General features: G+C 40.7%; 1 protein-coding gene across 1 annotated transcript in view; it reads left to right on the top strand.

Annotated features, from left to right (window-relative positions):
• Nucleotides 1–25,985, top strand: part of LOC120023442 — a gene marked incomplete at both ends in the record, with an annotated part of 359,115 nt that overhangs the window by 140,611 nt on the left and 192,519 nt on the right. The window contains 2 exon segments of the mRNA XM_038967467.1: nt 1,386–1,394; nt 12,673–13,381. Coding sequence (XP_038823395.1) covers nt 1,386–1,394; nt 12,673–13,381 — 718 coding nt within the window.

Genomic DNA, 25,985 nt, shown 5'->3' with positions numbered 1-25,985 from the left:
AGCCTCTTCAACCTCAGGAGGCTAAAGAAAGTTGGCTTGTCACCTAAAACACTCACAAATTTTTACAGATGCACAATGAAAGCATCCTGTCGGGCTGTATTACCGCCTGGTACGGCACCTGCACCACCCACAACTGCAAGGCTCTCCAGAGGGTGGTGCGGTCTGCCCAACGCATTACCGGGGGCAAACTACCCACCCTCCAGGACACCTACAGCACCCGATGCCCAAAAATATATAATCAAGGACATAAACCACCCGAGCCACTGCCTGTTCACCCCGCTATCATCCAGAAGGCGAGGTCAGTACAAGTGCATTAAATCTGTGACTGACAGACTGAAAAACAACTTCTATCTCAAGGACATCAGACTGTTAAACAGCCATTACTAGCACATTAGAGGCTGCTGCGTATAGGCATAGACTAGAAATCACTAGCCAGTTTAAGGAATGGAACACTAGTCACTTTAATAAGTTTACATATCTGGCATTACTCATCTCATATGTATATACTGTATTCTATACTAGTCTACGGTATCCTAGTCCGTTCCGCTCTGATATCGCTCGTCCTTATGTATATAGTCTTATTTCATTCCTACTTACATTTGTGTGTATTGGCTATATGTTGTGCAATTTGTTAGATATTACTTGTTAGATATTACTGCACTGTTGGAGCTAGAAACACAAGCATTTCGCTACACCTGCAATAACATCTGCTAATAACGTGTATGTGACCAATAAAATTGGATTTGATATACGTCCTGGATGGCAGGAAACTTGACCCCAGTGATGCACTGGGCTGTACGCACTACCCTCAGTAGTCATATCCCAGTTCAACTATTTGCTTATGGTCTTGGCTACAGCCACTGTGTTCTTTGGGAACTTCAATGCTGCAAAAAAATGTGTCTCCCTTCCCCAGATCTGTGCCTCGACACAATCCTGTGTCGGCGCTCTACAGACAACTCCGTCGACCTCATGGCTTGGTTTTTGCTCTGACATGCACTGTGAACTGTGGGACCTTATATAGACAGTCGTGTGCCTTTCCAAATCATGTCCAATCAATTGAATTTACCACAGGTGGACTCCAATCAAGTTGTAGAAACATCTCAAGGATGATCAATGGAAACAGCATGCACCTGAGCGAGTCTCATATCAAAGGGTCTGAAAACTTATGTAAATAAGGTATTTCTTTTGATTTTCTATAATTTGCAAACATTTCTAATAACCTGAATACTTTCCGAAGGCACTGTATGTAAATAAAAACATGTTTTCCACTAACCCTACCATCCATCCCCTAATTAGAGTAAACTAATGCACAACAACTATTAGGCTTCTACGTCCAGCTTCTACATACTATGTACATTTTACGGACACAATGTATTTTACAATAGTTATATTTAGTTTGTTTTTAATCCTATCCTTCAGTTACCCTAAACCTCTCCCATCTATCTCTGAAGACCACCCCGTCCTATCCTTCAGTTACCCTAAACCTCTCCCATCTATCTCTGAAGACCATCCAGTCCTATCCTTCATTTACCCTGAACCTCTCCCATCTATCTCTGAAGACCATCCAGTCCTAACCTTCAGTTACCCTAAACCTCTCCCATCTATCTCTGAAGACCATCCAGTCCTATCCTTCAGTTACCCTAAACCTCTCCCATCTATCTCTGAAGACCATCCAGTCCTATCCTTCAGTTACCCTAAACCTCTCCCATCTATCTCTGAAGACCATCCAGTCCTATCCTTCAGTTACCCTAAACCTCTCCCATCTATCTCTGAAGACCATCCAGTCCTATCCTTCAGTTACCCTAAACCTCTCCCATCTATCTCTGAAGACCATCCAGTCCTAACCTTCAGTTACCCTAAACCTCTCCCATCTATCTCTGAAGACCATCCAGTCCTATCCTTCAGTTACCCTAAACCTCTACCATCTATCTCTGAAGACCATCCAGTCCTATCCTTCATTTACCCTGAACCTCTCCCATCTATCTCTGAAGACCATCCAGTCCTAACCTTCAGTTACCCTAAACCTCTCCCATCTATCTCTGAAGACCATCCAGTCCTATCCTTCAGTTACCCTAAACCTCTCCCATCTATCTCTGAAGACCATCCAGTCCTATCCTTCAGTTACCATAAACCTCTCCCATCTGTCTCTGAAGACCATCCAGTCCTAACCTTCAGTTACCCTAAACCTCTCCCATCTATCTCTGAAGACCATCCAGTCCTATCCTTCAGTTACCCTAAACCTCTCCCATCTATCTCTGAAAACCATCCAGTCCTATCCTTCAGTTACCCTAAACCTCTCCCATCTATCTCTGAAGACCACCCAGTCCTATCCTTCAGTTACCCTAAACCTCTCCCATCTATCTCTGAAGACCACCCAGTCCTATCCTTCAGTTACCCTAAACCTCTCCCATCTATCTCTGAAGACCACCCAGTCCTATCCTTCAGTTACCCTAAACCTCTCCCATCTATCTCTGAAGACCACCCCGTTTGATTTCTATTTGCCATATATTTTTAACTGTGCTGTTTCACAAAAGTTATTGACTTTTATATTCTCATCGTTGCTACAGATTGTAAATTAAAAATAAACATGTTTGCTAAAAGTATTATTATTTTATTAATCAATTGACTATGACTTTTCAAATCATTCAGTAGTGCTGTATGCAGAGTTAGCTCCAGGTAAATGTTGCCATTCCTTGACCTGCGACCAAAAACAAGCAACATATGGACAGTACCAAAACAAATGATCTAATGATTCTGTCTCTTCGCAGCTAAATCTGCAGAGGTTCGTTGTATCCCCATATATATTTTGTATAATAATTTCAATTGAAAAATTCTAAGTTTTGAATCTGGTGTCATTCACAATTTTCATAATTGATGCTTTTAATGCTGCAATTAGTTGGTTGTAATTTTGGGTAGAGCAGACATTTCCATATATTTTTTATGAGCTGCATGTGTGACAACTCCACCAGTCCTATTGATGGTATAATTTACAAAGATTATACCTTTTTCATGTAATCAATTTTATTTATTTATTTTGATCAGTTACTATATTTGAGTTTAACCATTTTTTTGTATTATTTGTTTGGTCTTTTCTGGTGGATTAAACTGAAATTGCAACCAACTTTCTAAGGCTTGTTTTAAAAATAACGATCTTTTGGAGATTATTTCATTTTCAAATAACTGAAAGTGAGAGGTTGTAATCTGAATAAAGAGAAAAAGGCCATTCTTGAACATCGGGTGAGACATTCTTACTAATCTGATAGAGAACCAGGTCGGGATAAAAGTATAACTTTTGTATGATTGAAGCTTTTAGTTAGAGATCTAATGCTTTAATAATTAATCATTTCTGCCCTCCGAATTCATATTCATTATATAAATAGTCCTATTTAATTTATTCTTGCTTGCTGATATAAATACAATTGAATATTTTTTTCTTGTATAATTTAAAAGGGGACTGGGAGACAAGTCAGGATCGAGGCAAAGATGAACGGAGCAAAGTACAGAGAGATCCTTGATAAAATCCTGCTCAGGACCTCAGACTGGGACAAAGGTTCACCTTCCAACAGGACAATGACCCTAAGCACACAGCCAAGACTTCGCAAAAGTGGCTTCGAGACAAGTCTCGGAACGTCCTTGAGTGGGCCAGCCAGAGCTCGGACTTGAACCAGATCGAACATCTCTGGAGAGAGCTCTGCTGCAGGTTTTCATCAAGGATCTCTCTGTACTTTTCTCCATTCATCTTTCCCTATATCCTGACTAGTTTCCCAGTCCCTGCCACTGAAAAACATCCCCACCGCATAATGCTGCCACCACCATGCTTCACCGTAGGGATGATGCCAGGTTTCTTCCAGATGTGACGCTTGGCATTCAGGCCAAAGAGTTCAATCTTGGTTTCATCAGACCAGAGAATCTTGTTTCTCATGGTATGAAAGTCCTTTAGGTGCCTTTTGGCAAACTCCAAGCTGGCTTTCTTTCGTCTTTTACGGAGAAGTGGCTTCCGTCTGGCCACTCTACCATAAAGGCCTAATTGGTGGAGTGCTGCAGAGATGGTTGGTCTTCTGGAAGGTTCTCCCATTTCCACAGAGGAACTCTTGAGCTCTGTCAGAGTGACCATCGGGTTCTTGGTCACATCTCTGACCAAGGCCCTTCTCCCCCTATTGCTCAGTTTGGCTGAGCCGCCAGCACTAGGAAGGGTCTTGGTGGTTCCAATCTTCTTCTATTTAAGAATGATGGAGGCCACTGTGTTCTTTGGGACCTTCAATGTGGCAGAAATGTTTTGGTACACTTCCCCAGATCTGTGCCGTGACACAATCCTGTCTCGAAAGAAATATATCACATCAAATATAGGCTACTTAAAGTTCAAGTTAGATCACACATTCCGACGATTGTTGTTGAAAAACGGTTCTTAAACGGAACAAAACGGGGATAAACATACCTGAATTTGTCCAATAGAAACTCTCTTTTGCAACTGTTGGACTAATGATTACACCGTATATCAGCTAGATGCAGGCAAGAGTGTGCAAGGCGGTATTGAATGTGTCACTGTCTGTCACCTCAAATTTTTCTCTCGACCTGTGTGCACCTACGTTGTAAACTTTAATTCATAGGCAGGTTGTAGCAACCTCATGATAGGTATAGGGGAAATGTTAGTATCATGTAGTAGTCTAAACCTATCGCTGTTACATTGAACAGGGTGAATGGAATATGATTGGCAGTCATCTAATATGCTGTAATAGAAATAAGGCCATGCTCATGAAAAAACAAATCGTTCTGCCTCATTTTAAACGGCACTGTTAGGATGGTGGACCACTCTTGGTACACATGGGAAACTGTTGAAATGGAAAAACCCAGCAACTTTGCAGTTCTTGACACAAACCGGTGCACCTGGCACCTACTACCATCCCCCGTTCAAAGACACTTAAATATTTTGTCTTCCCCATTCACCCTCTGAATGATACACATACACAATCCATGTCTCATTTGTCTCAAGGCTTAAAAATCCTTATTTAACCGGACTCCTCCCCTTCATCTACACTGATTGAAGTGGATTTAACTTGTGACATCAATAAGGGATCATAGCATTCACCTGGATTCACCTAGTCAGTTTATGTCATGGAAGGAGCAGGTGTTCTTAATGTTTTGTAGACTCAGTGTAAAGCACTACAGATAATCAAGTGCTATTTGAATGTGACGCATTTGCTCTATTGTTTACAGCGGGGTTGGGAAATTCCAGTCCTCGAGGGCCTGATTAGTGTCACAGTTTTGCCCCAGCCCTAGCTAACACACCTGACTCCAATAATCAACAATTCATGATCTTCAGTTTAGAAAGCAATTTGATTAATCAGCTGTGTTTGCTAGGGAGGGAGAAAAAGTGTGACATCAATCAGGCCCCGGAGGACTGAAGTTGCCCACCCCTGGTTTACAGAATGATTTGTATCTTAAAGAGCGTAGCTTTAAGGGAATAGTACCGTCACATCTAGATAAAAACTAATGTGAAAAAAGAACAGAGCAAATGTGTATTAAAACACTACCTGTTCATATAAGTATTTATTAATCATCTACATATTCATATTAAGCTTATACGTCTGTATACAGGACGGTTTTATTTGTGAGACGTAAGAGAAAATATATCAGCTTATTGTTAAATTATTATGACGTTCTTTCCAATTCAAAAAAGTGTAGTAACTATTGTTTCCAAACTGCGTTACCTACTCCAGTCAGCAGATGGCGAAGTGCGTCTTTCATGTGATGCTTCTTGTGTGACGTATAATTTACTGGACGGGGCGCTTCTTCAGGAACAACAACACCGTTACTCTTTCAACCACCTCGGTAGCTTGCTAGCCAACATAACATTGAAAGATTGACGCTTTAGACCATGTTAATGTACATTAGCTAATCTCAGTGTTGTAAACGCAGTTCAGTTGACGTATCAACTGGTTAACTTTAACCTAATTTGCTTGTTCAATTTGCAAACTTGTTAAATATTGATACTGAGCCTAGCACTAGGCTAGTCGCTAATGCTAACTAGCTAGCTAGCTAACATCCCTGATCATGAGTTCACTAAACTACTCATCCCCTGCTAAAGAAGAGGAGGTCTGCTATTTACAGAAAAAAGCTCTGGGACTGAACAATGTCGTGGAAGAAGGAGAGGATGTTATAGAGGAAACAGAGGAAGAGGATGCTATTTCAATAAAGGTGAAGGAGGAAGACGTTTTGGGAGTGAAAGAGGGGGAGACAGAATATCAGATTAACACCAGTGAGTACTGTCTTAAACAGGGGCACAAACTATGCCGTTGTTGAACTAATGTGTTTTTTAAAGGGGCATTCTACTGAAGTTCTACACTTGAATATGTTGTTCTGTACTGTAGGAATTGTTAAAGGTTCGATCTGCCATTGGTACATATATCTTTGGTACTTTTCAATTAGATGTATTGAACTCTCCATGTGGTCTGTATTAAAGTTCCCCTCATCTAATACAACAGGCTTTTAAAATTCAATATTGGAGCATAATGTATACTTATATCAAAGGGATGCAAAAGGCACCCCTAGAAGGCCAGAATCCCGGAGTCGCCTCTTCACTGTGGACGTTGAGACTGGTGTTTTGTGGGTACTATTTAATGAAGCTGCAAGTTGAGGACTTGTGAGGCGTCTGTTTCTCAAACTAGACACTCTAATGTACTTGTACTCTTGCTCAGTTGTGCACCGGGGCCTCCCACTCCTCTTTCTATTCTGGTTAGCGCCAGTTTGTGCTGCTGTGTGAAGGGAGTAGTACACAGCTTTTTACGAGATCTTCAGTTTCTTGGCAATTTCTCGCATGGAATAGCCTTCATTTCTCAGAACCAGAATAGACTGACAAGTTTCAGAAGAAAGTTCTTTGTTTCTGGCCATTTTGAGCTTGTAATCGAACCCACAAATGCTGATGCTCCAGATACTCAACTAGTCTAAAGAAGGCCATTTTTATTTATATACTTTAATCAGAACAACAGTTTTCAGCTGTGCTAACATAATTGCAAAAGGGTTTTCTAGTGGTCAATTAGCCTTTTAAATGATAAACTTGGATTAGCTAACACAACGTGCCATTGGAACACAGGAATGATGGTTGCTGATAATGATCCTCTGTAGATAATAATGGGCCTCTATAATCCACAAATAATCAGCCATTTCCAGCTACAATAGTCATTTACAACATTAACAATGTCTACACTGTATTTACGATCAATTTAATGTGATTTTAATTGACAAAAAGACATTTCTAAGTGACCCCGAACTTTTGAACGGTTGTGTATACAGTGGGGCAAAAAAGTATTTAGTCAGCCACCAATTGTGCAGGTTCTCCCACTTAAAAAGATGAGAGAGGCCTGTAATTTTCATCATAGGTACACTTCAACTATGACAGACAAGATTAGGGGGAAAAATCCAGAAAATCACATTGTAGGATTTTTAATGAATTTATTTGCAAATTATGGTGGAAAATAAGTATTTGGTCACCTACAAACAAGCAAGATTTCTGGCTCTCACAGACCTGTAACTTCTTCTTTAAGAGGCTCCTCTGTCCTCCACTCGTTACCTGTATTAATGGCACCTGTTTGAACTTGTTATCAGTATAAAAGACACCTGTCCACAACCTCAAACAGTCACACTCCAAACTCCACTATGGCCAAGACCAAAGAGCTGTCAAAGGACACCAGAAACAAAATTGTAGACCTGCACCAGGCTGGGAAGACTGAATCTGCAATAGGTAAGCAGCTTGGTTTGAAGAAATCAACTGTGGGAGCAATTATTAGGAAATGGAAGACATACAAGACCACTGATAATCTCCCTCGATCTGGGGCTCCACGCAAGATCTCACCCCGTGGGGTCAAAATGATCACAAGAACGGTGAGCAAAAATCCCAGAACCACACGGGGGGACCTAGTGAATGACCTGCAGAGAGCTGGGACCAAAGTAACAAAGCCTACCATCAGTAACACACTACGCCGCCAGGGACTCAAATCCTGCAGTGCCAGACATGTCCCCCTGCTTAAGCCAGTACATGTCCAGGCCCGTCTGAAGTTTGCTAGAGAGCATTTGGATGATCCAGAAGAAGATTGGGAGAATGTCATATGGTCAGATGAAACCAAAATATAACTTTTTGGTAAAAACTCAACTCGTCGTGTTTGGAGGACAAAGAATGCTGAGTTGCATCCAAAGAACACCATACCTACTGTGAAGCATGGGGGTGGAAACATCATGCTTTGGGGCTGTTTTTCTGCAAAGGTACCAGGACGACTGATCCGTGTAAAGGAAAGAATGAATGGGGCCATGTATCGTGAGATTGAGTGAAAACCTCCTTCCATCAGCAGGGGCATTGAAGATGAAACGTGGCTGGGTCTTTCAGCATGACAATGATCCCAAACACACCGCCCGGGCAACGAAGGAGTGGCTTCGTAGGAAGCATTTCAAGGTCCTGGAGTGGCCTAGCCAGTCTCCAGATCTCAACCCATAGAAAATCTTTGGAGGGAGTTGAAAGTCCGTGTTGCCCAGCAACAGCCCCAAAACATCACTGCTCTAGAGGAGATCTGCATGGAGGAATGGGCCAAAATACCAGCAACAGTGTGTGAAAACCTTGTGAAGACTTACAGAAAACGTTTGACCTCTGTCATTGCCAACAAAGGGTATATAACAAAGTATTGAGATAAACTTTTGTTATTGACCAAATACTTATTTTCCACCATAATTTGCAAATAAATTCATTAAAAATCCTACAATGTGATTTTCTGGATTTTTTTTCTCAATTTGTCTGTCATAGTTGAAGTGTACCTATGATGAAAATTACAGGCCTCTCTCATCTTTTAAAGTGGGAGAACTTGCACAATTGGTGGCTGACTAAATACTTTTTTGCCCCACTGTATATGTTTTATGTTGAAAAGTGTTTTTTTCTCAGACATAAATAAACAACTCCAGGTGAAAGACAAAGGCCAAAGCTGTAATAAAATAAGAAATTAACTGGCAAAGCAGCAGAGCGAGGCCCTCATCCAGCAACGTCACGAGTCACGTTTTGCAGCTGTTTCAGTACAGCACTACAAGGAGAGGGAAAAAATCCACTGGACTAGTTTCAATGTATGGAATCACTTTGGAGTTTCTGGATTTTGGGTAAACTTCTCCTTTAAAGCATCAGACTCCATAGTAATTCATCTTTAGAAGCTACAGGCCTCCTTTAAGACTCCATAATGTTTAATCATTAGATGCTACAGTCCTCCTTTAATGCAGCTGGTGGCCACACCAGATACTGACTTACTTTTTATTTTGACCCCCCCCCCCCCCCCCCCCACACACTTTCCAAAATGTCAATTTATTTGGCACGCTTGATCCATAAAAACACCGGTTCTAATTTGCGCAAAGTGACTACAAAGTATCGCCAAAAATTACCCGTAAACTTTGCCAAAACATTTCAAACTACTTTTGTAATACAACTTTAGGTATTCTTTAACGTAAATAATCGATAAAATTGAAGACGGGATGATCTGTGTTCAATACAGGAGGAAAACAAACTGTAGCTAGCTTTCTGGTCACGCGCCTCTATCTAACAGTACACTTCAAGTTACCCTCGTTCTGGATGGCCGTACTTCTTCATTACACAAAGGAAAAACCTCAACCAATTTCTAAAGACTGTTGACATCCAGTGGAAGCGGTAGGAACTGAAAGAAGGTCCCTTAGAAATCTGGATTCCCAATGAAAAATAATTGAAAAGAGAGTGACCTCAAAAAAAAAATCGGAATGGTTTGTCCTCTGGGTTTCGCCTGCTAAATAAGTTCTGTTATACTCACAGACATGATTCAAACAGTTTTAGAAACTTCAGAGTGTTTTCCATCCAAATCAACTAATAATATGCACATCTTATCTTCTGGGGATGAGTAGCTGGCAGTTGAATTTGGATATGCTTTTCATCCAAACGTGAAAATGCTGACCCCTATCCTAGAGAAGTTTTTAACGAATGCACTGTGTGTGTGTGTATACTGAACCAAAATATAAACAACGATTTACAGTTTATATGAGTCAGTGATTGTAAATAAATAAATGAGGCCCTAATCTATGGACCTTACATAACTGGGCAAGGGCGCAGCCATTGGTGGGCCCTGGAGGGCGCAATCAGAATTAGTTTTTCCCCACAAAAGGGCTTCATTAGAAAGAGAAATACAACTCGGGTGGCTGGTCTCAGACGATGTGGAGGTCCTGGGCTGGCGTCGTTACATGTGGTCTGTGGTTGTGAGGCCAGTTGGATGTACTGCCAAATTCTCTAAAATGACGTTGGAGGCGGCTTCTGGTAGAGAATTTAACATTCAATTATCTGGTAACAGCTCCAGTGGATATTCCTGCAGTCAGCATGCCAATTGCACGCTCCCTCAAAACTTGAGACATCTGTGGCATTGTGTTGTGTGACAGAACTGCACATTTTAGAGGCCTTTTATTCTCCCCAGCACAAGGTGCACCTGTGTAATGATCATGCTGTTTAATCAGCTTGATATGCCACACCTGTCAGGAGGATGGATTATCTTGGCAAATAATAAATGTTAACGAACAGGGATGTAAAAAATTCTGCAATCTTTTTTTTCAGCTCATGAAACATCCAACACTTTACATGTTGCGTTAATATTTTTGTTTTTTGTAGTTACTCTCAGTTTTAGGAACATCTTCCCAAATATTTCACTTTATTTTTTACTTTACCCAAAATATGACATCAGCGATAGTCAAACTGTTCAAAATCTGTGAACGTCTAAATAAGAAATTGGGCCATTTCAACAGCAGGTGTCGAACCCTTTCGACAACGGGGAGATTTTACTGATGTGCTTTGTGTCTTCGACGTAAAAACAAGTTTTGGACTTCCACTTAAAATTACTTATTTACTTATTTTATGTTTAAGGAAGTGTGTACAGTTGTGGCCAAAAGTTTTAAGAATAACATAAATATGAATTTTCAGTCTGCTGCCTCAGTTTGTATGATGGCAATTTGCATATAATCCAGAATGTTATGAAGAGTGATCAGATGAATTGTAATTAATTGCAAAGTCCCTCTTTGCCATGCAAATGAACTGAATCCCCCCCCCCCCCCCAAAACTGGAAGCTTCAAAAGGAGGGTGGTGCTTGGAATCATTGTTCTTCCTCTGTCACCCATGGTTACCTGCAAGGAAACACGTGCCGTCATCATTGCTTTGCACAAAAAAGGCTTCACAGGCAAGGATATTGCTGTCAGTAAGATTGCACCTAAATCAACAATTTATCGGATCATCAATAACTTCAAGGAGAGCGGTTCAATTGTTGTGAAGAAGGCTTCAGAGCGGTTTAATTGTTGTGAAGAAGGCTTCAGGGCACCCAAGAAAGTCCAGCAAGCGCCAGGACGTCTCCTAAAGTTGATTCAGCTGCGGGATCGGGGCACCACCAGTACAGGGCTTGCTCAGGAATGGCAGCAGGTAGGTGTGAGTGCATCTGCACACAGACTGATATTCTGCAAAAGGTACAGGGATTGGACTGCTGAGGACTGGGGTAAAGTCATTTTCTCTGATGAATCTCCTTTTCGATTGTTTGGGGCATCTGGGAAAAAAGCTTGTCCGGAGAAGACAAGGTGAGCGCTTCCATCAGTCCTGTGTCATGCCAACGGTAAAGCATCCTGACACCATTCATGTGTGGGGTTGCTTTTCAGCCAAGGGTGTGGGCTCACTCACAATGTTGCCTAAGAATACAGCCATGAATAAGGAATGCTACCAACACATCCTCCGAGAGCAACTTCTCCCAACCATCCAGGAACAGTTCGGTGACGAACAATGCCTTTTCCAGCATGAAGGAGCACCTTGCCATAAGGCAAAAGTGATAAGTGGCTCGGGGAACAAAACATCAATATTTTGGGTCCATGGCCAGGAATCTCCCCAGACCTTAATCCCATTGAGAACTTGTGGTCAATCCTCAAGAGGCGGGTGGACAAACAAAAACCCACAAATTCTGACAAACCCCAAGCATTGATTATGCAGGAATGGGCTGCCATCAGTCAGGATGTTTTAGCCCAGAAGTTAATTGACACCAGGGTGGATTGCAGAGGTCTTGAAAAAGAAGGGTCAACACTGCAAATATTGACTCTTTGCATCAACTTCATGCCATTGTCAATAAAAGCCTTTGACACTTATGAAATGCTTGTAATAATACTTCAGTATTTCATAGTAACATCTGACAAAAATATCTGAAGACTGAAGCAGCAAACTTTGTGGAAATTAATATTTATGTCATTCTCAAAACGTTTGGCCATGACTGTAGGTCGCATTCTGTATCATACAGATATGAAAGTTATATATTTAGAACCACCTGCTCGATTGGAATTAAGCGACGTCTGTGTCTTGAGTGTCCAAGAACGGTTTAGTTTGTGTTCTGACTTCTAAAACAGAAATAATAAATAAGTAATGTAAACATCATCAGTAATTACCAGGAAACTATAAAACATTTGTTTTAAAATCACACCAAGATTGTTAAAACTGGCCTTAGGTTATTGAGCGATCTGATTAGGATTTACCCTCGTAGCAAGGCCTATTTATCATGTGGAGGTTTCATTCAGGTCTCTTTTTTAAAAAACACACTGTCTTTGGCAGGAGAAAGACCAGGCTCAGAGGAACCAGAGCCAGGGACGTCCAAACCAACAAGAAGACACCAGTGCTCCCACTGTGGAAAATGTTTTAACCAGTTAAGGGACCTGTACCGACATGAGAGAATACACACAGGGGAGAAATCTTACCACTGCTCGCAGTGTGGAAAGTGTTTTAATCTGTTAGGGAACCTGAAACAACATGAGAGAATACACACAGTTGAGAAGCCTTACCACTGCTCACAGTGTGGAAAGAGTTTTAACCATTTAAGGAGCATGAAAGTTCATGAGATAATACACACAGGGGAGAAGCCTTACCACTGCTCCCAGTGTGGCAAGTGTTTTAACCAGTTAGGGAACCTGAAACAACATGAGAGAATACACACAGTTGAGAAGCCTTACCACTGCTCACAGTGTGGAAAGTGTTTCAACCGGTCAGGGGACCTGAAAAAACATGAGAGAATACACACAGGGGAGAAGCCTTACCACTGCTCACAGTGTGGAAAGAGTTTTAACCATTTAAAGAGCCTGAAAGTTCATGAGATAATACACACAGGGGAGAAGCCTTACCACTGCTCGCAGTGTGGAAAGTGTTTTAATCAGTTAGGGAACCTGAAACAACATGAGAGAATACACACAGGGGAGAAGCCTTACCACTGCTCACAGTGTGGCAAGTGTTTTAACCGGTTAGGGAACCTGAAACGACATGAGAGAATACACACAGTTGAGAAGCCTTACCACTGCTCACAGTGTGGAAAGAGTTTTAACGAGCCTGAAAGTTCATGAGTTAATACACACAGGGGAGAAGCCTTACCACTACTCCCAGTGTGGAAAGAGTTTTAACCAGGAAATCAACCTGAACCAACACGAGAAAATGCACAGTGTGCAAAGCTTTTAACCATTTAGGAAGCCTGAAAGAACACATAAGACTGCACACAGAGGAAAAGGCTTAGAAAGAGGAAAATGCTTACAAAAGCTCAGACCTTTGGAAAACATATTACTCATAACAGTCACTTAAACGTCATTAGAGAATCCACACTGGAGATTGAAATTACTTCTCTTAGCGTGTATATTGATATTTCATATCACATTGACTTTAGCGTGTATATTGATATTTCATAACACATTGACTTTAAATTCATCAGAGAACATACACAGTTCTCCCGTTGTCTTTTATTGTTGACTGATAATGTGTTTACCAGTTTTTACCATATGAAATTGCTTCTTTCAATTATTGATAAACATGTACCTGTTAAGAAACTGACTGTTAGATCTGTTAAGGCTCCATGGATTGTTGAGGAATTTAAAAGCTGTATGGTTGAAAGAGATGTGGCAAAAGGAGTGGCTAATAAGTCTGGCTGGCTTACATACTGCAAATTGAGAAATGATGTGACCAAACTCAACAAAAAGAATAAACTTTATTATGAATCCAAGATCAATGATATAAAGAATGATGGAAACAAACTTGTAAAAAAACATAATGAAAGAAAAGCAGTTCAAGTATTGAATGTTGTAAAGTTATTGTGGGAGAGGTGGAAAAATTGTTATCAATCAATAATGACAAACCTCCTGGCATTGACAACTGAGATGGAAAGCTACTGAGGACGGTAGCTGACTCTATAGCCACTCCTATCTGTCATATTTTTAATCTGAGCCTAGAGGAAAGTCTTTGTCCTCAGGCCTGGAGGGAAGACAAAGTAGTTCCACTACCCAAGAGTGGTAAAGCGGCCTTTACTGTTTCTAACAGCAGACCTATAAGCTTGCTGCCAGCTCTTAGCAAGCTGTTGGAAAAAAATTTGTTTGACCAAATAAAATGCTATTTCTCTGTAAACAAATTAACAACAGACTTTCAGCATGCTTATAGAGAAGGGCACTCAACATGTACTGACTGACACAAATGACTGATGATTGGTTGAGAGAAATTGATAACAAGAAGATTGTGGGAGCTCTATTGTTAGATTTCAATGCAGCCAAGGATATTATTGACCATAACCTGTTGTTTAAGAATGTCTGTGCTATGGCTTTTCAACCTCTGCCATAATGTGGATTCAGAGCTATCTATCTAGTAGAACTCAGAGGGTTTTTAATGGAAGCTTCTCTAATGTCAAACATGTAAAGTACCGCAGGGCAGCTCTCTAGGCCCTCTACACTTCTATTTTTACCAATGACCTGCCACTGGCATTAAACAAAGCATGTGTGTCCATGTATGCTGATGATTCAACCATATAAGCATCAGCAACCACAGCTAATGAGGTCACTGAAACACTTAACAAAGAGTTGCAGTCTGTTTTGGAATGGGTGGCCAGTAATAAACTGGTCCTGAACATCTCTAAAACTATAAGAGCATTGTATTTGGTACAAATCATTCCTTAAGTTATAGACCTCTGCTGAATCTGGTAATGAATTGTGTGGCTGTTGAACAAGTTGAGGAGACTAAATTACTTGGCATTACCTTAGATTGTAAACTGTCATGGTCAAAACATATAGATTCAATGGTTGTAAGGATGGGGAGAGGTTTAGCCGTAATGAAGAGATGCTCTGCTTTTTTGACACCACACTCCAAAAAGCAAGTTCTGCAGGCTATAGTTTTGTCTAATCTTGATTATTGTCCAGTCGTGTGGTCCAGTGCTGCAGGGAAAGACCTAGTAAAACTGCAGCTGGCCCAGAACAGAGCGGCACGTTTTGCTCTTAATTGTAATCAGAGGGCTGATATAAATACTATGCATGCCAGTCTCTCTTGGCTAAGAGTTGAGGAGAGACTGACTGCATCACTTCTTCTTTTTATAAGAAACATGAATGTGTTGAAAATCCCAAATTGTTTGTGTAGTCTGTAAGGGAATTCTGCCCTATGTGCACACAAGAGACCACAGGAAAACTTATTTGATCAGAGGTTAGTTTGTTTAATAAGGATTGCAACCCGGAGTTTACACTTACGGCAATTTGCAAGCAAGACACTCAGTTCAAAAGATGCTGTTTTCCCTTTTTATCCCCTACTGAGGATCACCCCGCCCAGGGTGATGTCCCTTAACTTTAACACCATATAAGCTCATAATTAATAGTTGCTAATACAAAAATGTCTCTGCTAGGCGGAGTTCAGCTTATTGCGTTATTGGCAGTTAGTTTCCCAATCACTCTTCCCCTTATTGCTATCATGTCAGACTGGAAGTAAGACTGGAACATAGTATCAACAGGAACTCTTAGTTCCCTTTATCCATCTGTTACCTAAAATATAGTTTCAACACACAGACATCTGACTTTGTACAGTTGATCTTTTCATGCACTTGCAAGGTGTCAACCACTGATTCTTAATCTCAAGCTAAAGCAAAACATGAACCATTGTACTTTTGTCATCACAGGTGTTCCTATAATGTACAGATATCATCAAAGTTCTTACAAGTCAACTTACACACAGCTCTGACACACACACTTATCCCACCAGACATGCCACCGGGGGTCTTTTCACAGTCCCCAAGTTTCCAGAACAAATTCAAGAAAGCGTACAGTATTATATAGGGCCCTTATTGCATGGAACTTCCTTCCATCTCATATTGCTCAAATAAACAGCAAACCTGGTTTCAAAAAACAGATCAAGCAACACCTCACGGTACAACCACTCTCCCCTATTTGACCTAGATAGTTTGTGTGTATGCATTGATATGTAGGCTACGTGTGCCTTTTACAAAATGTATGTAGTTCTGTCCTTGAGCTGTTCTTGTCTATTGATGTGCTGTATTATGTGTCATGTTTTGTGTGGACCCCAGGAAGAGTAGCTGCTGCTTTTGCAACAGCTAATGGGGATCCTAATAAAATACCAAACTCTGTTATTCTCTCTGAGCTCAGAAATAAAGATTCTTGGTTTGACTTGGACTCCAGCAGATCCTTATTTTATAATATCCACCACAACTCTCCCACGGATTGCTGTTTATCATTGTCTCAAAGAAGAGTTCTTTGTTTTACTTTCCAATAAACATTGTTTCCACGTCAAAATAAAAAACATCTTTAACATAATGAACCTTCACTATCTTCATCCCTAAACTAGCAACATTAACTATTGTCTATTGTTATTCTCAGTAACCTTCCTGGCCATATGAAATCCTAGCTAAATACAATGTTCCCTACCAGTTTTCATGTCTTTGGTTATGCAAACATTTGTTTATTTAATTCTATTTCTCATTGAGATTAATATTTTTTTAATTCTGTATGGGTCACGCATTGCTTTGGTCATATGTTCCCTTATGGGTCAATGATTTTAATTAGAATATAGCAATTATGCTCTCTCCTCAATCACTTACAGTTTCTTTGGAAAGTATTCAGACCCCTTGACTTTTTCCCATTTTGTTATGTTACAGCCTTATTAAAAAATGTATTAAATGAAACAATTTCCTCAGCAATCTACACACAATACCCCATAATGACAAAGCGGAAACAAGTTTTTTATACATTTTTGCAAATGTTTTAAACACAAAAAAAAGATTTACATAAGTATTCAGACCCTTTGCTATATGAGACTCATAATTGAGCTCAGGTGCATCCTGTTTCCATTGATCATCCTTGAGATGTTTCTACAACTAGAATTGAGTCCACCTGTGGTAAATTCAATTGATTGGACATGATTTGGAAAGACACACACCTGTCTATATAAGGTCCCACAGTTGACAGTGCAGATCAGAGCAAAAACCTAGCCATGAGGTTGAAGGAATTGTCCGTAGAGCTCCGAGACAGGATTGTGTTGAGGCACAGATCTGGGGAAGGGTACCAAAACATTTCTGCAGCATTGAAGGCCCCTGATTTAGCCCCCTGCAGTAAAAGGTTATTCATGGAGTAAAATTATCTTTTTAAGTCATTAGTAAAGGGCACATCGTTAAGAATACAATTATCTTTTTTTTGTGGTCTATATCCTGTCAATCATTTATTCCTTCATAAACAGAAAACATATGTGTACCTCAACACAACATGTGTGCAAGGGCCCCTCTAGGTTCACAACCTCTTGACCATTACATCTGGATAACTGACAACTATTTTTAAAAGGGTAAAAGTGATCTGTTTAGGTCGTCAGTAAAGGAAGCATAGTTAAAGAGTACAATTAACCTTTCGAAGAGGATTTTGTGAGGCCTCTGGGGCATTTTTGGGGGGGTTGACTGAGACATCCCTCGGACACTCTTTTATGGGGGGTAAGATGTATCTGTTTAGGTCATCAGTAAAGGGGACATCTTAATATTACAATCACCCTTTCAAAGACAGAGACATCCCCCGGACATCTCCCCTATAACTATTTTTGAAAGGGTAAAAATGATCTGTTTAGGTCGTTAGTAAAACATATGTTTTGAAAGACACCTGGGGGTCCAGGTTGTTAGTTATTTTGTGTACATATAGTTCCCCTGTGTGCAAGAGCCCCCCTAGATTCACATCTTCTTGACGTTTAACATTCCCAGCCAAGGGGTGAGACAGAGGGAGAGAGATTTAAATTCATTGAAAGTAAATTACATTTTATTTCGAACCTTTTATTTTATTCAAAAACTTTAGTACAGTCATTTAAACATACATATTACAATTATTAAAGTTTACTATGTAATATTAAATACAAAATTATGTCACTAATGTTTTTTACTAAAGAACTTTATATAAATCATACATGTTATTATTACATGTAGCAACACAACATAACAACAACATGGTAGCAGCACAACATGGCAGCAGAACAACATGGTAGCAACACAACATGGCAGCAACACAACATGGTAGCAACACAACATGACAACAACATGGTGGCAACACCACATAACAACAACATGGTAGCAACACAACATGACAACAACATGGTAGTAACACAACATGGTAGTAACACAACATGACAACAACATGGTGGCAACACCACATAACAACAACATGGTAGCAACACAACATAACAACAACATGGTAGCAACACAACATGGTAGCAACACCACATAACAACAACATGGTAGAAACACAACATAACAACAACATGGTAGAAACACAACATGGTAGCAACACCACATAACAACAACATGGTAGCAACACAACATAACAACAACATGGTAGCAACACAACATGGCAGCAGCACAACATGGTAGCAACACAACATGGCAGCAGCACAACATGGTAGCAACACAACATGACAACAACATGGTGGCAACACCACATGACAACAACATGGTAGCAACACAACATAACAACAACATGGTAGCAACACAACATGGTAGCATCACCACATAACAACAACATGGTAGAAACACAACATGGTAGCAACACAACATGGTAGCAACACCACATAACAACAACATGGTAGCAACACAACATGGTAGCAGAACCACATGACAACAACATGGTACTAACACAACATGGTAGCAACACAACATGGTAGCAACACCACATAACAACAACATGGTAGCAACACAACATGGTAGCAACACCACATAACAACAACATGGTACTAACACTACATGGTAGCAACACCACATAACAACAACATGGTAGCAACACAACATGGTAGCAACACCACATAACAACAACATGGTAGCAACACACCATGGTAGAAACACTACATGGTAGCAACATCACATGACAAAAACATGGTAGAAACACAACATGGTAGCAACACCACATAACAACAACATGGTAGCAACGCAACATGGTAGGAGAACCACATGACAACAACATGGTAGCAAAACCACATGACAACAACATGGTAGCGACACAACATGACAACAACATGGTAGCAACACAACGGGACAACAACATGGTAGCAACACAACGGGACAACAACATGGTGGCAACAACATAACAACAACATGGTGGCAACACAACATGGTAGCAACACCACATGACAACAACATGGTAGAAACACAACATAACAACAACATGGTAGAAACACAACATAACAACAACATGGTAGCAACACTACATAACAACAACATGGTAGAAACACAACATAACAACAACATGGTAGAAACACAACATAACAACAACATGGTAGCAACACAACATAACAACAACATGGTAGCAACACAACATGGCAGCAACACAACATGGTACTAACACAACATGGTTGCAACACCACGTGAAAAAAACATGGTAGAAGAACAACATGGTAGCAACACAACATGACAACAACATGGTAGCAACACAACATGGTAGCAACACAACATGGTACCAACACCACATGACAACAACATGGTAGCTACACAACATGGTAGCAACACAACATGGTAGCAACACAACATGGTAGAAGCACAACATGGTACAAACATTATTGGGCACAGACAAGAGCACAAAGGCAAGAAGGTAGAGACAGCAATACATCACACGAAGCAGCCACAACTGTCAGTAAGAGTGTCCATGATTGAGTCCTTGAATGAAGAGATGGAGATTAAACTGTCCAGTTTGAGTGTTTTTTGCGGCTTGTTCCCATCGCTAGCTGCAGCGAACTGAAAAGAAGAGCGACCCAGGGATGTGTGTGCTTTGGGGACCTTTAACAGAATGTGACTGGCAGAATGGGTGTTGTATGTGGAGGATGAGGGCTGCAGTAGATATCTTAGATAGGGGTGAGTGAGGCCTAAGAGGGTTTTATAAATAAGCATTAAACCAGTGGGTCTTGCGATGGGGGTCTTGCGAATGTGAAAAAAAAGCCTTTCTATAGGCTCTGTACCTTAACTACGGAGTGACATCCTTAACTACGGAGTGACATCCTTAACTACGGAACTACGGACATCCTTAACTACGGAGTGAAATGGGATATCGGCCAACTCAGTGACAATATAACACTGTACAGCCTTAACTACAACAGAACACTGTAGAGCCTTAACTACGGAGTGAAATGGGATATCAGCCAACTCAGTGACAACAGAACACTGTACAACCTTAACTACAACAGAACACTGTACAGCCTTAACTACGGAGTGAAATGGGATATCAGCCAACTCAGTGACAATATAACACTGTACAGCCTTAACTACGGAGTGAAATGGGATATCAGCCAACTCAGTGATAACAGAACACTGTACAGCCTTAACTACGGAGTGAAATGGGATATCAGCCAACTCAGTGACAACAGAACACTGTACAGCCTTAACTACGGAGTGAAATGGGATATCAGCCAACTCAGTGACAACAGAACACTGTACAGCCTTAACTACAACAGAACACTGTACAGCCTTAACTACGGAGTGAAATGGGATATCAGCCAACTCAGTGACAACAGAACACTGTACATCCTTAACTACGGAGTGAAATGGGATATCAGCCAACTCAGTGACAACAGAACACTGTACATCCTTAACTACGGAGTGAAATGGGATATCGGCCAACTCAGTGACAACAGAACACTGTACATCCTTAACTACAACAGAACACTGTACAGCCTTAACTACGGAGTGAAATGGGATATCGGCCAACTCAGTGACAACAGAACACTGTACATCCTTAACTACGGAGTGAAATGGGATATCGGCCAACTCAGTGACAACAGAACACTGTACATCCTTAACTACGGAGTGAAATGGGATATCAGCCAACTCAGTGACAACAGAACACTGTACAGCCTTAACTACAACAGAACACTGTACAGCCTTAACTACGGAGTGAAATGGGGTATCAGCCAACTCAGTGACAACAGAACACTGTACATCCTTAACTACGGAGTGAAATGGGATATCGGCCAACTCAGTGACAACAGAACACTGTACATCCTTAACTACGGAGTGAAATGGGATATCGGCCAACTCAGTGACAACAGAACACTGTACATCCTTAACTACGGAGTGAAATGGGATATCGGCCAACTCAGTGACAACAGAACACTGTACATCCTTAACTACGGAGTGAAATGGGATATCAGCCAACTCAGTGACAATATAACACTGTACAACCTTAACTACAACAGAACACTGTACAGCCTTAACTACGGAGTGAAATGGGATATCGGCCAACTCAGTGACAACAGAACACTGTACAGCCTTAACTACAACAGAACACTGTACAGCCTTAACTACGGAGTGAAATGGGATATCAGCCAACTCAGTGACAACAGAACACTGTACAGCCTTAACTACAACAGAACACTGTACAGCCTTAACTACGGAGTGAAATGGGATATCAGCAAACTCAGTTACTAACGAGAACACTGTACATCCTTAACTACAACAGAACACTGTACAGCCTTAACTACGGAGTGAAATGGGATATCAGCCAACTCAGTGACAACAGAACACTGTACAGCCTTAACTACAACAGAACACTGTACATCCTTAACTACGGAGTGAAATGGGATATCGGCCAATCTCAGTGACAACAGAACACTGTAACATCCTTAACTACGGAGTGAAATGGGATATCAGCCAACTCAGTGACAACAGAACACTGTACATCCTTTACTACGGAGTGAAATGGGATATCAGCCAACTCAGTGACAATATAACACTGTACAGCCTTAACTACAACAGAACACTGTACATCCTTAACTACGGAGTGAAATGGGATATCGGCCAACCTCAGTGACAATATAACACTGTACAACCTTAACTACAACAGAACACTGTACAGCCTTAACTACGGAGTGAAATGGGATATCGGCCAACTCAGTGACAACAGAAACACTGTACAGACTTAACTACAACAGAACACTGTACAGCCTTAACTACGGAGTGAAATGGGATATCAGCCAACTCAGTGACAACAGAACACTGTACAGCCTTAACTACAACAGAACACTGTACAGCCTTAACTACGGAGTGAAATGGGATATCAGCCAACTCAGTGATAACAGAACACTGTACAGCCTTAACTACGGAGTGAAATGGGATATCAGCCAACTCAGTGACAACAGAACACTGTACATCCTTAACTACGGAGTGAAATGGGATATCAGCCAACTCAGTGACAACAGAACACTGTACAGCCTTAACTACGGAGTGAAATGGGATATCAGCCAACTCAGTGACAACAGAACACTGTACAGCCTTAACTACAACAGAACACTGTACAGCCTTAACTACAACAGAACACTGTACAGCCTTAACTACGGAGTGAAATGGGATATCGGCCAACTCAGTGACAACAGAACACTGTACAGCCTTAACTACGGAGTGAAATGGGATATCAGCCAACTCAGTGACAACAGAACACTGTACAGCCTTAACTACGGAGTGAAATGGGATATCAGCCAACTCAGTGACAACAGAACACTGTACATCCTTAACTACGGAGTGAAATGGGATATCAGCCAACTCAGTGACAACAGAACACTGTACATCCTTAACTACGGAGTGAAATGGGATATCAGCCAACTCAGTGATAACAGAACACTGTACAGCCTTAACTACGGAGTGAAATGGGATATCAGCCAACTCAGTGACAATATAACACTGTACAGCCTTAACTACAACAGAACACTGTACAGCCTTAACTACAACAGAACACTGTACAGCCTTAACTACGGAGTGAAATGGGATATCAGCCAACTCAGTGACAATATAACACTGTACAGCCTTAACTACAACAGAACACTGTACATCCTTAACTACGGAGTGAAATGGGATATCAGCCAACTCAGTGACAACAGAACACTGTACAGCCTTAACTACGGAGTGAAATGGGATATCAGCCAACTCAGTGACAACCACAGAACACAACTATGTATAGTTTACACAAATATTAGTGTCTTAGCTTTAATTGCAGGACTTTGACTGTGTGTATTGAACATTCATATTGGCCTGTACAGCCTTACCTATAGAGTGTACACCACCACTGATCACAACTTCCTGTTTCTGTGAGTTTTTTATACGGTATGACTTTACTCACAAATAACCTTTGGATGGAAACGTTTTTAATCAATCTGTATACAGACTAATTATTTTCCCCTCAGGAAGCTCCGGTAAACAGTGGTTGTAGTGCACTGCTGCCACCACCAGGCCTGGAGGGCATTTTGACTTTGTTGATAGCGAGCTGTGTTAGCTAGCTGTGCGGCTAAAGACGTAGCAGCTAGCAAACTGGCTACTGATCAACCTATTGTGTGTATTGAACATTTATATTGAACAGCCTTACCTATAGAGTAGCACCACCACCCATCAGCCCATTCTCTTCTTGACTTCAAAGCTGCAGTGTATTGTTGGTAAAGAGGTTTTTGATGAATAATCCTATTTATTTGATGTCACCATACTATTCCTTTAAAGCCCCAAGCTGTAAAATATAAATCATCAGAGTGGGTCACCAACCTAAATGTAAACAATATCACTTGTTTATCAGAGGTGTATTATGACATCAGATAGAACTACTCAGACATTCCAAATCAGGCTTCATCCATATCATGAAGGTGGATATTGATCCAACCATTTCCAAAGTAATGACCGGGCTGACGGAAACAGGATATGCCTGTACACTTATATAAATGACGACAGACGATTTATTATTTTGTTTGACAAATAAAATAATATCTCTCTCATCCATAATAATCTCATCATGTATGTAGCCTACCAGCACTGTATCTGTGAGCTGTTGGCTACAGTGCACGGGACAAGAGCACGTTTGCTACATAACTCAACGGTTTAGATCAGTAGAGGTGAAACTGCGATGAAAACCCATTGAACTTGTATTTTTCATTCGGCACATGGGGATTTAACAGCAGGTGGATATTGATCCAACACCTGCCTCTTATTCAAACGCGCCCACTGGGCACAGACATCAGTTCAACATCTAGTTTCTAGTTACATATCAATTAAAGTCAATTCAACATGAAATCAACACATTGGATGTAGGTTGCAAGTTCTGTGGAAACAAAGTTTATTCACCCAGTGGGAGGCTTGTAAATGACCCCAGGAAAGTGGAATGAGGAACTCTTCATTGAGACAATGATAAACAGCAATCCGTGGGAGAGTTGTGGTGGATATTATAAAATAAGGATCTGCTGGAGTCCAAGTCAAACCAAGATTCTTTATTTCTGAGCTCAGAGAGAATAACAGAGTTACACAGCGCAGTGTAGACCGTCTAATTCCTGAAGCATTGGGTGATGAGCACATATCTTTATAGTTTCCTGTACCTGGGAGGGACTTTATTCATACAAGGATACAGGTGCAGCTGGTTTGCAACACAGGATGATACTCCCAGGAACAGGAGATTATAATAGGTCAGTTTCACAAGGTTAGTCACATATGCAGATATGTGCAGTCATACAATTAACATTTTGCATTACAGAGTCTGTGAACATTTTCATTTCATTAAATCATCAGTGGGCCAACAATGCAAATGTAAACAATGGAACAAATGTATCACATCCAAATATCACTTGATTATCTGTAGTGCTGGAGGAAAGACACCCAGATAAACACAAACACAGAGTTTAAGAAATTACCATTTAAACACATGGAATCTGATCTACTCAATATTCAATTCATGTTTTCTAATAATAACATAAAAATATATGTTTGAGTATACTTTGTACCATTTAATTTCATATGGTAAAATCAGGTAAACACATTCTCAGTCAACAATATAAGACAATGGGAGCACTGTGTATGTTCTCTAATGAATTTTAAGTCAATGTGATGCGAAATATCAATTTACACACTAGGAGAAGTAATTAGGTCAATGTGATGTGAAATATCAATGTACACACTAGAAGTAATTCTTCTCTCCTGTGTGGATTCTCACATGACTTTTAAGTGACTGTGATGAGTAATATGTCTTCCCACAGTCTGGGCATTTGAAAGGCTTCTCCCCTGTGTGTATTCGCTCATGAGTTGTCAGCATTCCTGACACCTTAAAACTCTTTCCACACCAGGCGCAATGGTATGGCTTCTCCCCTGTGTGTATTCGCTCATGACATTTCAGTTGTCCTAAGCGGCTAAAACTCTTTCCGCACTGGGCGCAAAGGTATGGCTTCTCCCCAGTGTGTATTCGCTCGTGAGATTTCATGTTTCCTAAGTGGTTAAAACTCTTTCCACACTGGGCACAATGGTATAGCTTCTCTGCTGTGTGTTTCCTCTCATGTCTTTTCAGACTTCCTAACTTGGTAAAACTCCTTCCAATCTGGGAGCAGAGGTGTTGTCTTGCTGGTTTGGATGTCCCTAGTTCCTCCGGGTTTGTTTTTTCTCCTGCCAAAGACTGTTTATTTAAAGAGAGACCTGAATGAAACCTCTACATGATAAAACTAGCTGTATGATACAGAACGTGACCTACACACTTCCTTAAACCTAAAATAGGGAAAGAAGTAATTTTGTGTGGAAGTCCAAAACTTAGAGACAGACACAAAGCACAGTAAGATCTCCCCATTGTCGATTTGGGAAGATGTTACAAAAACGATAAATACAACATGTAAAGTTTTGGACCCATGTTTCATGAGCTGAAATAAAAGATCACAGAATTCTTCACTT

Source organism: Salvelinus namaycush, chromosome 2, assembly GCF_016432855.1.
Source record: "Salvelinus namaycush isolate Seneca chromosome 2, SaNama_1.0, whole genome shotgun sequence".
NCBI classification, from domain to species: domain Eukaryota; kingdom Metazoa; phylum Chordata; class Actinopteri; order Salmoniformes; family Salmonidae; genus Salvelinus; species Salvelinus namaycush.
Note: the sequence above shows the minus strand (reverse complement) of the source record. Positions and strands in the feature narration are given on the sequence as shown.